This window comes from Vespa crabro, chromosome 7 (assembly GCF_910589235.1).
Source record: "Vespa crabro chromosome 7, iyVesCrab1.2, whole genome shotgun sequence".
Taxonomy (NCBI): Eukaryota; Metazoa; Arthropoda; class Insecta; order Hymenoptera; family Vespidae; genus Vespa; species Vespa crabro.
In genome coordinates, this window is record NC_060961.1 from 7,939,848 (window position 1) to 7,956,556 (window position 16,709).

Here is a 16,709-nt window from a genome sequence, read left to right on the forward strand (position 1 = left end):
TCGACTCTCTCTCTCTCTCTTCCTCTCTCTTTCCTCTCGTCCTTCTACGAAAAACGTAAACTACGCGATAAGATTTCAAATTACAAGATTGAACTCTGTGTAGCTTAGGATAACTAGGAAATGGAAGCGAAAATCTATATGTATGCCGTATCTTTAAACATTAAGTGATTCGTTTCGTGCTTAAAATCGTTTCGAATATTATATACACACGTATAATAAACGTATAGTATCTGAACGAAAAGTGTCCACCATGATTATTACGAAGTTTAATAACTTTTCTTCGATAGATACTGAAACAGATCAATTTTTTTCTTTTTCATGAGGGGAACAAATCCTTATCACGAATTCACCAATTTTCGGCGAACTCACTCATAAGAGGCTGATAACCTTCTTCGAAAATTTTCATTGACAATAAAATAATCAAGTGATATATCATTCGAAAAGCCTTTTAATTCTTTTCACAATGGTATTATTTTCTTTTTCTTTTTTTTTCAAATTTTCGGTCAATTAATTTTGCGAAAAAAAGGAATTTGGAAAAGTTTCAGATTGAAAACAACATTTATTTTATTAATCGCTCCAAACAGATATAGAAACTTATATATTGTAAATATAATCGGTCAATTCTAATTTACAATCTTTGATAACATTTACGTTGAGCGTGTAAATAAATAATTACACACAAACAACAAACACACCACTCTTTCCTATCACTATCGTTTTATGGAGTTGTAATGATCGTGTCGAAATAACGACACATGAGAAGGGTCCTACTTCGATTACTCTTTGGTGTACATATCTGTATCTGTGTGTGTGTGTAAGTGTTATATATATATATATATATATATATATATATATATGTATATATATATATATATATGTATGTATCTACGTCTGCATAAGGTCAATGAAGAATCGTCAGGCTGGTCGAACGAATCCACCCTCTCCCTCCCCCACCTCTTTCTCTTTACTTTTGGCAAAAGCACTCAGATACATATGTATGTACGTACGTATGTATGTATCTAATAGAGAAAGATACAGAGATAGAGAGATAGAGAAAGATAGTAAGACTCGAAAATCCGACGAGAAAGAGAGAAAGAGAAAGAGAGAAAGAGAGAGAGAGAGAGAGACAGGGAGATAGAGTACGAGTCGAGAGATCCACGTTGTTAGATCCTATCGCGAGGGTTGTCTCTACTGCTACCGCCTGTGCTTACTGTGCGCTCAGCCACTCCGTCTAGCTCCGAGGTATTTGATATTGACTTCCCCAGGCTCGACTTTGAACTCTCAGAGTCGAGAGAAAGAGAGAGAAAGGAAGAGAGAGTGAGAGAAACAGAGAGTAGCTTCTCTTTCTGTCTGTCTGTCTGTCTCTCTCTCTCTCTCTTTCTCTCTCTCTCTCTTTTTCTCTTTCTCTCTCTCTCTCTCTCTGTTCAACGAAGCACCCACCCTCGTCACGTTTAATTAAAAAGCTTCCTATGCGATGAGGTGCCCTTATAAATTGTCGATATGCAAGTCTATTCAAGGACAACTCCTCGTTCCTTTAAAAAAATTAACGTTTTCATTGAACTTTCGCAGATACATTTTATTACATTGAATTTGATACTCTTAAAAAATGTCAATACTAAAATACAGGAGAATTGGATAGTGAGATTTTGATACGGTATTTCAATTATATTTGAATGTATATTGTAAAATTCTGATTTTTATATAGTACCGATTGTTACTGTAATATTTATTATTATTACTGTATTTATTATTATTATTATTATTACTGTGATAATCGGTGAAGGTTTATCATTTTTTAAACATTAAATTTTTTCAACCATGCAAAATCACCGACTTTTACCGTTTTTATATTCTACTTGAAAAATAATTTGACCGTATGTTATTTCTAAAAGGCATTTTAAATTTTTCTATTAATACATATATACATATATATACATATATATATATATATATATATATATATATATATATATATATATATATATATAATACGATCAAGTATATAAATTCTTTTTCTTTTCTTTTATCTCCTTCTCCCTTTTAATTTTTCTAAGGTACAGACAGAAGATCATTACATTGCCTTAATGTACCGTAATAATTACTGGCAATTCTAAATGTTAATTAATAGTCTTACGTTATTAAACTCTACAGTGTGTGTTCAATCTCATATCACAAATCCTTTGCAGTCATATGTAGGATGTAACGAACCTTTCCTTTGTAATTGTTCATTTCAAGTCTCTCTTCTCTCTGTTAAACACGCGTTCCTTTTTACACGCGAGTAATTTGTTTGATTAAAAAAATGTACATTTACGCGGAGGTACCTTCTACCTGGATAGTGATCGTTTCGTCGTATTCCCGACGAAATTGGACACTCGGAGAAAGTAGGATTGCGATCAAAGAGCGAGAAAATAAACGCTTATAAATGCATTGATCCTTCTTAAAAAAAAAAAAAAAAAAAGAAAAAGAAAAAAAATCACTGACACGGTTACTGTAGATCTTTGATGAAAGAAATCACTAGATCGAAACAAAAAAGAGAAAAAAAAAGCAAAAAAAAATATATGTACGCGTACGTATTATACTTTTCTCGAAAACGACGATCACGAACCTTGCATCGTGTTAAATAGAAAAAAAAAAAAAAGTAAAAAGAAAGAACTTTCACAATTGGAGCGAGACGCGAATACATATATTTCATTTACTTCATATTTCATGCATTTTCGAAGCACATTCGAGTTTACAATTTAATGATAACCAATCGCAATTACATATTATCATTAAATATATTTTCTCTCGTACGGACACGCGATGTTCTATTGAACGATCGTGACACACAAACTTCTATTCTTTATTGCCGTTCGAAAATTTTCATTTTACATACATACATACATACATACATACATACATACATACATACAATCGTAAAGACAATCGTTATGATTATGCATACTTTATACTTCATGGTTATCGTCACGACAGATATCGTATGTCTGACGAAAAAAAAAATCCAAGTCCGCTTTTTGTCGCGTTGCTTGGTGAAAAAATAAAAAGAATTTTCACAATTCTTTCACAGAACAATGAGTGACACGAAGTACATCATTATTTTCTACGACATCAATTTTCATTCACATTGGTTCATCGTGGAAAACAGAAAAAGAGAAAGAAGAAAAAGAAGAAAAAAGAAAAAAAAGAGAAAAAAAAGAAAAGCGAATAAAAAATAAATTAAAAAAAAGAAAGAAATAAATAAAAATAAAAAGATATAGATAAAGAGGCGGGGGCAGGGGGGGCGGGATGGAAATAAAAGAAAAAGAAAAATAGAAAAAAGAAAGAAAAAAAGGGAAAAAGATGCAAGGCTGGCTCGCAACGTTTTTCCAACGATAACAATTATCCACGAGAGACTTCATTACCCATTCGCCGCGAGCGGGTCTACTATTCTTTATTTATGGACAAGCTCATTATTTCTGTGCAAGTAAGCATATGAAAAATTCTCTCCCCCTTCGCCACCATTCTCTTTTTTACCCCACCACCAACAGCACCAACCACCACCTTCAGCACAACCACCGGGTATCACCACAAACGCTTTACCACCGAATACCACCATTACCACCGAATACCACCCACCCTCTCTCCCCCCCTCCTCGTCCTTTTTTCTCTAGTTCCTCACTTCCCATCCAGACTTTCCTCAGTCGTCGACCCATGCTACGAACAAGTCACGGTTTTATTAAATTAGCTACTACGAGACTAACGCAGCTTTTCTCTCTCTCTCTCTCTCCCTCTCTCTCTCTCTCTCTCTTTCTCTTTCTCTTTCTCTTTCTCTTTCTCTCTTTCTCTCTCTCTTACATCATAGCTTATACCGGCCCGTACAATTTTCTTCTTCTGGTAATCGATCCTAGTCGAACTATAGGTATGGCGTGTTGCTTTCGATCGATCCATCGATCGATCGATCGACAAAGACGTATGACAACATCGAGTAACATCACGATCAATTGTACGTCAACTATTTCATATATAAAAGAAATAATTTTATAACTTTAATTCTCAAACTATAATATATTTAACGCATCATTTGTACGGTCACGGATAAAGCGTTAGTAAACGTTAGTACAAAACAACTTGATCGGAAAAAATTATAATGACGATCGACTTTAATCGATCGTTCAACTATTCTTCAGACATTTTTTTCACGAAAATTATTACGAAATAAATTAGTAAATTTTAACGACTAGTACGATCCATTGATACGTAGACATTTATACGAAAGGGATACGTTTATATATATTATACAAAAGGGGGAAAAAAAAGAAAAAAGAAAAATATATCGTATATATTATATTATCACACATTAATCAACGTAATATACAAACTCGTTGAAAACCAGTTGAATTTATATCGAAAAAATTATGCGTAAGTACTTACTAAATATTTCGTAAATACTATCTAAATGAACGATCGATAAGATCGTAGCGAAAAAATTGATGGTATCGTAGAAAAGTAAGAAAACAATCGTAATCAATGTAAATATAAAAAATGTCATTTGATCTTGATGCTTGCACTAAAGCAAAAACCGTCAAGATTACTTTAAAAGCAATGCAATTTGAAATATAAGTAAATATATCCTGATCAATTAAAAGGGAAGAGAAAAGAAAAAAACGTATAATACTACTGATCTTTAGATCTTTAAAAGATCTTATTTATAGTGATTTGAATTAAATAAAGTCTAACTTGAAATTCCTCGATGTTGGTATCTCTTAGAAATGGTAATACCAAAACCACGTGAATAACTTAGTTTATGGATATCATAGTCAATACCAATCCCAACTATCGTTCAACGATAAAGTTGAAGAACCAGAGGAGTTTATAAACGACCGGTAAATATTCATGTCGAGGCTACGTCTGCCACAGTGTGTTATGCAGATGAGTCGTGAGTGAGTGAGTGAGTGAGTGCATGCGTGCGTGCGTCTTTGAGCGTGAACGCGATCGCGCGCTCGCATACGCTTATATTATACCTGCCATCACGTTGTCCTCGCTTCTACGGAAGGTAGTCATCTTTCTATCTAGCATCGAACATCGCGACACACGCGCTCGTCCCTGCCCCGGATAGCGTGAAGAGGCGCTCAGAGGAAAAAGAATTTGCTATCTCCCTCGACGAGAAAGAGAAGGAAGAGAGAGAGAGAGAGAGAAAGAGAGAAAGAGAGAGAGAGAGAGAGAGAGAGAGAGTAAGAGAGAGTGAGAGAGAGAGAGAAAGAAAGAAAAAGAGAGAGAGAGAAAGAGAGAGAGAGAGAAAGAGAGAGAGAGAGAAAGAGAGGAAAAGAGAGAGAGAGAGAGAGAGAGAGATCTATATACAGGGTGTTTCCCAAATGTTATATCGCAAAATTTTAAATGTTCTAATTTAATCCGAACTTTGTCTTTTTTCTATATAATATATATTGTAATATATATATATATATATATATATATATATATATATATATATATATTTATATATGTATATAATATTTAATTATTAAATAAAATATTAATAGTTAATCACATAGAAATGTGTATATAAAAAATTTGTATAATATAAATTGTATATACAACGCTTTTTTTTTCTTTTTTTTTTCTATAAATTTGTATATACAAATATTACAATATAAATATTTTACAATTTTATTTTTTAGAGATATTAGAAAATATTATTTAACGATGTGCTATACTCTCATATAATCTTTATATTAGTTTTTAATATATATATATATAATATATATATATATATAATATATAATATATATAATATATAATATTATATAATATATAATATTATATATTATATATTATAATATATTATATATTATATATTATATAATATATATAATATATAATATATAATATATAATATAATATATATATTGATAAACTTCTTAAAAATTTGTCAATTCTTCTTAACGTTCCATCTTGTTATAAATTTTATATATTTACGATTTATAAACACCCTGTAGATAAAATGCTTTCTCCTTTTATCCGTTCTCACAAAAAAGACCGCCCACGGTAGCAGGGTGCTCTCTCTCCCACCCTCCCTTCCTCCCTCTCTTTCTTTCTCTCTCTCTCTCTCTCTCTCTCTCTCTCTCTCTCTCTCTCTCTCTGTGTCGACTGCTAGACGATTAGATTAAATCCTGGATATGTCATCCAGGATGCAGCTACCGAGCGAGCTTGGAACCTGAGACCTAAAGGTTGACCCAAATTTCTCAGAAAAACTCGTACCAGTCTCTCGACTTTCGGTATACTTTACGGAGATTGTAAAAGGATCAGAGTGAAAGATCTGAAGAAGATCATCTGTTTTGGCAACATCGTTGGTTATGTTAATCTAACAAAAGAAAAATGAAAAATAAAAAAATTAAACAAAAAAAAATAGAAAGCGACCAATAAAGTTAGAGAAAAATAATAGAAAATATATTCATTGTATATCTGACTTTTAACAGTGACGATGACGTTTTTCAAGAGAGAGAGAGAGAAAGAGAGAAAAGAGAAAAAGAAGGAAAAAAGAAAGAAAAAAAATTAATAAAAATTTCGTTCGCATTTCGTTGTTAGAAAAAAGAAAAGGAAAAAGAAAAGACGAAGCTCAATACATACGGAAGATATTTCTACCTATACATATATATATATATATATATATATATATATATATATATATATATATATATATATATACAATGTCTAACTTCTATTAACCGATTCTCTTACAACAAGTTTTTCCTTTTTATTCTATTCATGATGAAATCGCATACTTGGCTAGCACCAGCCTCTCTCAACGACGCATTGAATAAAAGGAGAAGGAAGTGTATCAGAGTGATCGATAACCTCGCGCAAGATCACCGCAAGAGAACGAAACGAGAATTCACCAACGATCCGTGAATAGAAGAGAGACCGACGTGTACGAAGAAGATACGTTGGTGCAGGTGTACGAAGGCATTCATTGATCGAGGATCGCTTAATTTTGCAGAACCTGGAATCTGGTTCTGATGCTGCTACTACTACGCAAGCAAAAGGCTCTTCTCTGCTTCCTCCAACCTCTTTCTCCATGACTTTACCGGGTCTACTTTGCTCTTTCTCTCTGTCTCTGTCTCTGTTTCTCTCTCTCTCTCTCTCTCTCTTTCTGCTTCACTCTCTCACTCTTGTACTTTCTATCTATCTCTATATTTATCTATCTCACTCTACTTTTCCTTCTACCTCCCCCTCGGGACGGCTTCATAATCCGTACAAAGTGAGCCAGCCAACAGGCCCTCCGGCCGGGAAAGTAGTCCGAGACGACAGCTTCAAACAAGATTATCAAACAATTAAAAGAATTTCCACGATATTTCCCTCTCTCTCTCTCTCTCTCTCTATATATATATATATATATCCCCTTTCTAACCCTCCGCGTGGCAATTTCGTATAAGTATGAGAAGCGAGAAAGAGAAGAGAAAACGTAGAGATAGAAAACTGGAGATTAAGCCCCGGGAGGCTCCTTTGTGTAGCAATGAAAACAGCTTGTCTCAAAGAACCGCGACGGATACATTTTTAATTACCTCAAATATCACTCCGCTAGCTCGACCAAGTTTCTTAATTAAATGTCATATCTCGTCCCGGGGCCACGTTTCTCTCTCTCTCTCTCTCTCTCTCTCTCTTTCTCTTTCTCTTTCTCTTTCTCTTTCTCTTTCTTTCTGTCTCTCTCTTTCTCTTTCTCTTTTTTTCTTTCTATCTCTTTTCTACAATGCGAGAAATAAATTACGAACGGAAGAATCTTTCAAAGTCAAACTAAGAGATAAGATCTTTTCGAACGATGCTAACCAAAACAATGCTGAAAGTTAAATTTTACTAAGGGCCAAACATAAACGCCGTTTTAACTTCTTGCATTACGAGGGCGGGTCGATCTCTCGCCTAAGATTTTCATTTCTTATCCTGGATAGACCGTAAAATCATATCACGAACAATTTCTTGGATTCACGATTTGCAAGGTAAGAAAAGCGTTCCCCGGATTTACCAAGTACCCACGTATAGAATTCTTTGTACGGTTTCCTTCTACTACTTATGCCAGTCGTGAAATTCTACGGTAATAGAATTGCAATATAGAGGTGGGGCGAACGGGAATATTAGAATATTCGCCGACGCACAATCATGGACTGGCTAAGCGAATGAATTTGAATATAACAACAACAACAACAACAAAAACAACAAGGAACGAACGAACGAACAAACAACAACAGAAACAATACCGCTCCGTAGTCATACACACCGTCGATCCAACATAAAGAGCGAGACGGATACATATCTAGATACGACGTTGAGAATATTCGCGACTAGGAGAGGTAAAGATACACATATGGCTACTTACAAAACGGCTTACGGCCACTGGGACAGAACGACGACGGCCCATAGGTTCGTGCCGCTCTGCTCCACAAATTTTTTCTTCGCGCTACCTCAACCTCGCCTTCTCTAACCTCTCCTCAAACTCCGCATCTATATCACATTCACACGAACGCGTTATTTTCTATTAAGAAGAAAAAAGATTACTGTTGCCGAGAATTACCAAGTCCAGTTGCGAAAGCAATGAGAATGATTTTGCGAACGATATCATCGGATAAATTATTTCTCTATTTTCTTTTCTTTTCCAGTGGTTTTTTTTTAACGAAAGATTAAATCCTCCTAAAAAGAAAAAAAATTAAGAAAATCTATATCAGGCAGGACTATTTACGTTGTTAATGACTTTAATCTTTTACCATTTTTTCAAGATCACAATTTTAATATATTTTTTTTATACGAAAATCATATCATTATTATTATCTTCGGTAAAATCTAATAAATGCATATTTTTTTGTTTTGATTTTTCTTTTTGAGAGTACAGTGCAAACCTTTTCTTTTTTTCTTCTTTCTATTTTTTCTTTTTTTTTTTTATGGAATAACATCGATGACAATAGATATCGATGTAACATCATTGAAAAATATCGAACTAGTTAGCTCTCTCTCTGTCTCTCCCTCTCACTCTCTTTCTCTCTCTCTCTACATCACTCAAACATCCCATTTTCTGCAAATCCGAGTATAAACGCGCACGATAAATCCTGGCCTCAAACAAGACAAGGCTCAATGGCCGAGGTGGGAGGAAAAGGGTGAGGAGGAGAAAGAGGAGAAGGAAAAAGAGGACGAGGAGAAGAGGAGGACAAGGAGGAAGAGGAGGACGAGGAGGAAGAGGAGGAGAAGGAGGAGGAGGAGGAGGAAGAGAAGCAGCATGTTTGCAGGTCGCCGCATACCTAGCGTGCAGGCTGCTGCTTCAAAACGCTAGGCGCATGTAAGCCAGTGCAAACGTTGCAGCTAGAACGCCTAGTAACATCAAATATGAAAGCTCGCAATTATATAAAGCTAAGAGCGGCTCCATTCGCCAGAGAAATGCAGTGCGAACTGCAAATAGCACGCGAAGCACGTTTTCCTCCTGCTTTCCGTACTACTGTTGATGCTGCTGGTACTGGTGCTACTGCTGGTGCTGCTGGTACTGCTACTGCTGCTGCTGCTGGTACTGTTACTGCTGCTGCTGCTGCTGCTGCTGCTGCTGCTGCTGCTGCTGCTGCTGCTGCTGCTGCTGCTGCTGCTGCTGCTGCTGCTGCTGCTGCTGCTGTACCTCCTGAACTAGCATCGTTTGCTTGATACTACCTAGGATGGACTAGTAATCCATCCATTTCTAAATATCACGAAATCCAATGCTTCATTTACAAACATGCGATGTCTAATTCGCACTCGAAATCTCACTCGTTGAAAACAAATCGAATCATCACTGACTGATTAGGTTCATATATTTCTTCCATTCGTGTTTCCACCTTTCGATTCTTTGAGAAACAAAAAAGAAAAAAAAATCAACAAAAAATGATCTATGATATCTCATATATTATATATATATATAATTATTGTTAATTATTTTTTTCTTATCTAATTAATAATACTTATTCATTAATAATACTTATTACTTAATAAGATACCTTAGAATGATAGACTTGATAATACATTATCAATAGTTTATTTACAAAAAAAAATCATAAGTTATTCGTCGATCACAAAGAACATTTACAAACGAGTATCTTGTAAGAATAATATCATACACTATATATATATATATCTTATCTACTATTTTATATTCGAACGCGGAGGAGAAGCTTGGAATTGTAACGCGACAACACACACGTGGCGCGTCTCATACGGAATGAAACCCGATCGTTCTTTGTCAGTACGACATGTCGCAGTCACACCAGCTAACGTTTGATCGATGCGATCTCTCGAGTCTGTTTCCTTCGGTCAGGGAGAGACCGAAAGGGAAAGATAATGAAAATAATCTGTTATAAAGGTGTAACAAAGTGCTATCAGGTGACAGAAGACATACTGCCGTGTTGTCTTTTCACGTTCGTTGATTTTTAGATTTCGAACTTGAGTAAGATTATTTATTATTTTCTTGATATTTTAGAGGTATAATATATCTATAAAATAAAAAGGAGATAAAAATATCTATAAAAATTAACAATATTTTATTATGCTAATTTATAATAATCTATATAAAAATAAGTTTTAGAAATTAACTTTTTAAAAATGACAATTAGAATCGATACAGAAATCAATAATACTGAACTGTTATTAAGTAATCTTACTTTGATGCTAAAATTTTTTATAATGTCGCTTAATAGGATTATGCATTTGTAGGAAGAAGAAAAAAGAAAAAGAAAGAAGAAGAAATTGAGAAAAAAAAAACTAAAGAAAAAAAATAATTGAAAAAATAAAAAAAAAAGAAAAACGTGAACATTAAAATATACCCACGTAAAATAAAATTAAGTAAGAAGAAAATATATATGATACCTTCTATTTCCATATGAGGATAATGACGCAAGTGGAAAAGAGCGTCGCCAGGATGTCGTGAGAACTCTTTAAACATACCCACGATAAATACGCACCGTCGACGGTGTCTGATCTTTCTCTCTTTCTCTTTCTCTCTCTCTCTCTCTCTCTCTCTCTCTCTCTCTCTCTCTCTCTCTCTCTCTCTCTCTCTCTCTCCTGTTTGCTCCTCTTAACGCAATAACGAATGAATAATCGGGCTTTCCACACATTTTCATCGTGATCCGTACCATGGCGTATTCGTGAAAAACCTCGCACGGTGAAACTCACTTTTACGTAATAACGAAGCCGTTGTATTGTTTCCTTGGTGACGCGGACCAAACGAAATCGTTGCGTATGTTGACAAAAGAAAAAGAACGAAGGAGAGAGAAAAAGAAAGAATCGTATACGCAAGAAATTACGTATATATATATATGAGAGAGAGAGAATGAGAGAACAGCTTAGAGAATTGAAACAAGAGCGAAAGGACTTGGGAAAACATCTGTAACCGCACGACAAACTTTAATCAAAGTTATGAAAAGAGATAGAAAGAGAGAGAGAGAGAGAGAGAGAGAGAGAGAGAGAAAAGACCAAGAAGAGAAATTCCTCTCGTATAAACGTCTTCCCACATTTTGAAGTCCTCGCAATCTCTTTCTCTCTCTCTTTCTCTCTCTCTCTCTTTCTCTCTCTCTCTCTCTTTCTCTCTCTCTCTCTCTTTCTCTCTCTCTCTCTCTCTCTCTTTCTCTCTCTCCCTTATTCATTTAACCGTCCTTGATTTTTCCTTCCGTCCATCGCCGCGAGATATTTGACATATTTGAATTGCGGCCGGTAAGAATGCCTCCCTTCTCAAATACTTCGGTTTTCGTGGTCGCTTTGAACCTGTGCTGTTTTGTAAGCTCCTCTCTACGTGTGTCTCTCCGCGTTTCACGCGCGTGGAATTTTGTCTGACGCAATTTCGACCATTTCGAAAATGTTGCCGATTGCCTCTCTACCAAACGGAAGAAGTTCTCTCCCTCTCCCACTCTCTCTCTCTCTCTCTCTCTCTCTCTCTTTCACTCTCTTGTAACTCGTATGCAGAAAGAGCAAGAGCTCTCTCGTGTGGGTGCAACTCATTCTCTGCAAATCGACCGTTCGAAATTTTAATGTGATTCCTACGCTATTTCGCTACTGTCTCCCTCGTTCACATTCTTCCCTTCTTCGTCCCTGTCCCCTTCTCCAAATAACCTCCCATCAACCCACTTATCCACCCGTACCCCTTCCCCGCTCGCTTTCATCGATCCCAATCGTTTTCTCTCATTCTTTCAACAATTTACAAAATGTAACCACGTTTTCGCATTAATCGACAATGATTTGTCGTTTGGCTATTTTATTTTATACGATTTAAATGTGGAATGTGTTTGAAAGCGTTCCAAACGATATATATATATATATATATATATATATATACATGTACGTATGTATGTATATATTTATGTATTTATGTATGTACGTAGATACGTAGATTTTACGTAGAATTTTGGAAAACGTTTGAAGCATTTTCCTCTATTACTTTTTTCTTCCTTTTTTGTTCTTTTTTTCCTTTTTCAACAATCAATCATCAAAATAATCAATTAGTTGTTTAATTTTTATTTACGAATTAATGATAGCGTCAATTAAATATATATATTGTATAAAAGATTTTCTTTAAAAAAGAATATATTTATGAACAAAGATATTTAATTATATAAAAATATGTATAATTAAAAGAAATATTTCTTTTTAACAGAAGCGCTATTTCATTTATGACATACCTACGCAATTCGAATGATAACGAGTTCGATAAGATTTCCTAAAATAATCACCGTAAGACTCGTCCGTCCGTTTGTCTTTTAGCCCACGCTTCCTTTCCAATATTATTTGCCATCTTATATTAGAAAATTATTTAATCAAGGTTCATACCGAAGTAAAGAGAAAGAAAATATTTGCCTCGTTACGAAAATAAAAAAAGAGAGATGTGAAAAGGAGAAGTGATATAGAATGAAAGATAGATAGAAAAAAAGAGAGAAAGAGAGAGCAAGAGAGAAATAAAGAAAGAAGAAAAAGAAAGAAAGAAAAGGGGGTGGCTCGAGGCAGTAATAAGAACGACGGCATAGTTTTAACTTCTCTTTTATGTCAGCATTTTCCACGGTGCTCTCGCAAGAAAGAAAGAAAAAGAGATAAGTGAAAGAAAGAAAGAGAAAGAGAGAAGGAAGAAAAAGAGAGAGAGAGAGAGCGAGATGGTAGAGCGAGCAGCTTTGTGCGAATGAAGGCACAAATTGCCAAGGTGCGCCTTCGGGGAGACATTGAGACACGGCCTAGTCTCTTATAAACCCCCTCTCCCCTCTCAACAACCCTTCCCCCTTTCCCTTCCCTCACCTCATCCCTTCTTCTACAGCCGCGCTTTCAAGCTTTAAACTCATCTCTTTCCCTTTCTCTCTCTCTCTCTCTCTCTCTCTCTCTCTTTCTCTCTTCTCAACCTATACAATAACTACCTCTCTTTCTCTCTGTCTTTATCTAACGACTTCCAACATCTTTCAGGCACGTTTTCTTTCTCATACTCCAATATCTTCGTGCGAGAATTCGTTCGCTTCTTTTCCGAGAAGAGAGAGAAAAAGAGAGAGAGAAAGAGAGAGAGAGAGATGATTAAAATGAAATAATAAAGAGTTTGTAATATAGAGACACCACGTGGAATATACAAAACATTTAAAATCATTCTGAACTATCTAACCATTCGGACGAATTTGATCTGTCGATGAAAAAAAGAAAAAAAAAAGAAATATATATATATTACTGTTTCTTTTTTTTTTTTTTTAATAAATAAATTAATAAAAATCCACGCAACATTCGTATAAACAAATTAATTTCATCGAATTATAAATCAACGTTGGATAATACGTTCCTTATGAATTATATACGTTTAGAAATAAAATTTTACATAATACTAATGACAATAAAATATTGAGAAAACGTGATAAAATATGCGACCATTAGCACGGTAATAAGTACCCATATAGTTATTCGCCTAACAGGATTTTAATTTAGATAAATTGCAAGTAACACCGGATCTAGATCTAATCACGTGTAGAATTGTTGCATATATATATATATACGTACAGACGGACTCAGATAATATTTTTGTTTAGTCACGTTTTTATTAATTAAATAGATAGAAATTTTAATTCCTAAATTGATCAACGAAAAAATAATATTAATTACTTATCTACTCTAGTGTAAAGACTCTCTCTCTCTCTTTCTCTTTCTCTCTTTCTCTCTCTCGCGTGTGTTATCGCTAACAGGTATCATATTACACTGCAAAAGAGTGCAAATCGTATTTACATTCTTCGTTCATAACAAAGTCGAAAACGTTCGACAATGTTTTGTTTACGTTCTCGTGCGAGTAGCAAATTTCCTGGAAAGGAGCCAACAAAAATAACACGAAAGTCGTGAAAAATTTTTTTTCATCGCATTAAACCTATATATATATATATATATATATATGTATCTTTTTATAAATAAGAATTTACTTGACGTTTCTAAAGAGATATAAACTCTCTAGTATATAATCCGTGTTTACGAAAAGAGCAAAAAATAAAACTTTATCATTACTTTGCTATACTCTGAACTCCGTTGGCTTGTTGGCTCCTTGAATACAAGGAATTATACTTAAAAGGATTCTTATTAAATACGAAGTAAAGTTGTACGTGTGTACTTGGGTATATTTACGTTTACTTATGATGAGTGTATACATGTATATATGTATATATGTGTGTATATATATAAATATTGTAAATATACGTATAATATTCCGTATATACCATATATATATATTATATGAATATTTAATATAACAAAATAGAGTCGATTAATAAATTTACGATTAATAAATTATGTATAAATTATTAAACTGGAGCATAGTTAAAATTCGATTCAAAAATTCGACAGAAATTATTTTCCATCGTCCTTTCCTAAAAAGACGCCAAAACGTTGGTTTTATTTTCTACAAATATCTCGTAAACGCAAAGATTTCCTGACTTGCGAACATTATACCATGGAAATCGCGTGTTTGACAATCCATTGATATATTGAATGATAATGTACATTAAAAAATAATATGCTAATTACTTGTAATTAAGCAGAGACGAAAATTTCTTTGTAATTTGACGCTTACAACAAATCCAACATGGTGTCGACTTGAGGAAACATGGTGGGAGAAATTCTACGCGCATGCGCCAGTCTCCGTTTGTAAATACTTTTCGATCTATTAATCGAATATATGAAAATTTTATAATTCAAACTAAAAAAAGGAATTTTCTGATTTAAATGATATAAAATGAAAATAAAGCTCACAAATAAGTAACATTATTTACGACGTTAACATATTAATATATTTATATGCAATTATGTTTTCTCATAAAATTAATTTACGATTGACGAATATTAAAGACCAGTAAAAAAAACATACTATTATCAAACGATGATACTAATCGCATTTAATACTTTTTATTAAGAATTTTGATAACAAAGAAAAATAAAAAAAAATAAAAGAAAAATTAAATGATTCTTAAATGATCACGAATTGTCATCGGACATATTAAATCAATCTCGATTTTCCAATTAATTGTCCAAAATTTGAAAACAATGTAAATTTATTTCGTAAGGAAATAGGAAAAGGAAAGAGAAATATAATAAAATAAATAAGGAGAAATAAAAAAGAAAAGAAAAAAGAAAAAGAACAAAAAAGAAAAAAGGAAAAAGAAGAGGAAGAGCGAGGGAATGTCACGAGTGGAACGGAACGGACTCGTAGCGAGGTTCTCTTAGCGCAAAAGTATGCGTACGTATGTACGTTATGGTTCCAAGATACCTTATCGAATGTTTTATTCATAAGGATAGAACAAAGCCTGCCTGTTTTATCCTGAGGACATCTCTCGGTGGTCGCACCGTGTACGCAATGCCACCGACGCTTCTTCTTCCCAGCGCTCTGCGAGTTGCACTTACGCATCACCTAAGTACACTTCTCTCTCTGTCTCTCTCTCTCTCCTTCTCTTTCTCCCTCTTGTTCCCTCCCTCTCCTTCTCTGCCTCTCTCTTTCTCTCTTTCTATCTCTCTCTTTCTTTCTCATCGATGCCATTCCTTGGGATCAAGGTGCTTTGCTTTCCGATGCAACTTGTTTCTAGTTGAAGGAAAAAAAAATATTGAGAAGAGACAGAGACAGAGAGAGAGAGAGAGAGAGAGAGAGAGAGAGAGAGATACGACCTATCGAGGATTAGATTCGCTTTAGAAGATAAACGTGGCTTATAGCGAATACATACCAAGCTAGTAACATCGTCGGGAATATTTCCTTCTCTCGAACACCTTAGCGAATCGTATATCCAAATCTTGATAAAGTACACGTTAAAGTGATGATCATGGTTTCGCAAAATTCATAGAAATATATTCATAGATACGAATTATTCATTGAATATCAATTAATTTGTTTTTTTCTTCTTCTTATTTATTTATTCGTTTTTATGTTTTTCTTTTTCTTTTCTTTTCATTTCATAAATTTTTGCCAAGATTTACTCGAAAGGTGATCAACATACTGAAATAAGAGTAATCTTTATTTTTCGTTTATAATATGGAAAAAATCTGCCAAAAAAAACTGTCAAAAAGAAAATAAAAAACAACAAAAAGAAAAAGACAAAAAAGAAGAAGAATTCGAAATTACAACCACTTTACAGAGATCTCACCTAAATAGCTCTAATAAAAATTTTACATTACCTCCGCTTTTTTTCGCGTGGGTGTAGGTAAACTGCCTACGAGAAGAAGAAGAAGAAGAAGAAGAAAAAGAAAAAGAA

General features: G+C 34.1%; 1 protein-coding gene across 1 annotated transcript in view; it reads left to right on the forward strand.

Moving 5' to 3' along the window:
* Nucleotides 1–9,342: 9,342 nt before the first annotated feature.
* Nucleotides 9,343–16,709, forward strand: part of LOC124425634 (putative leucine-rich repeat-containing protein DDB_G0290503) — a 35,608-nt gene continuing 28,241 nt past the window's right edge. The window contains exon 1 of the mRNA XM_046966202.1: nucleotides 9,343–9,517. Within this exon, the coding sequence (XP_046822158.1) occupies nucleotides 9,343–9,517 (175 nt within the window). The remainder of the gene's footprint in view (nucleotides 9,518–16,709) is intronic.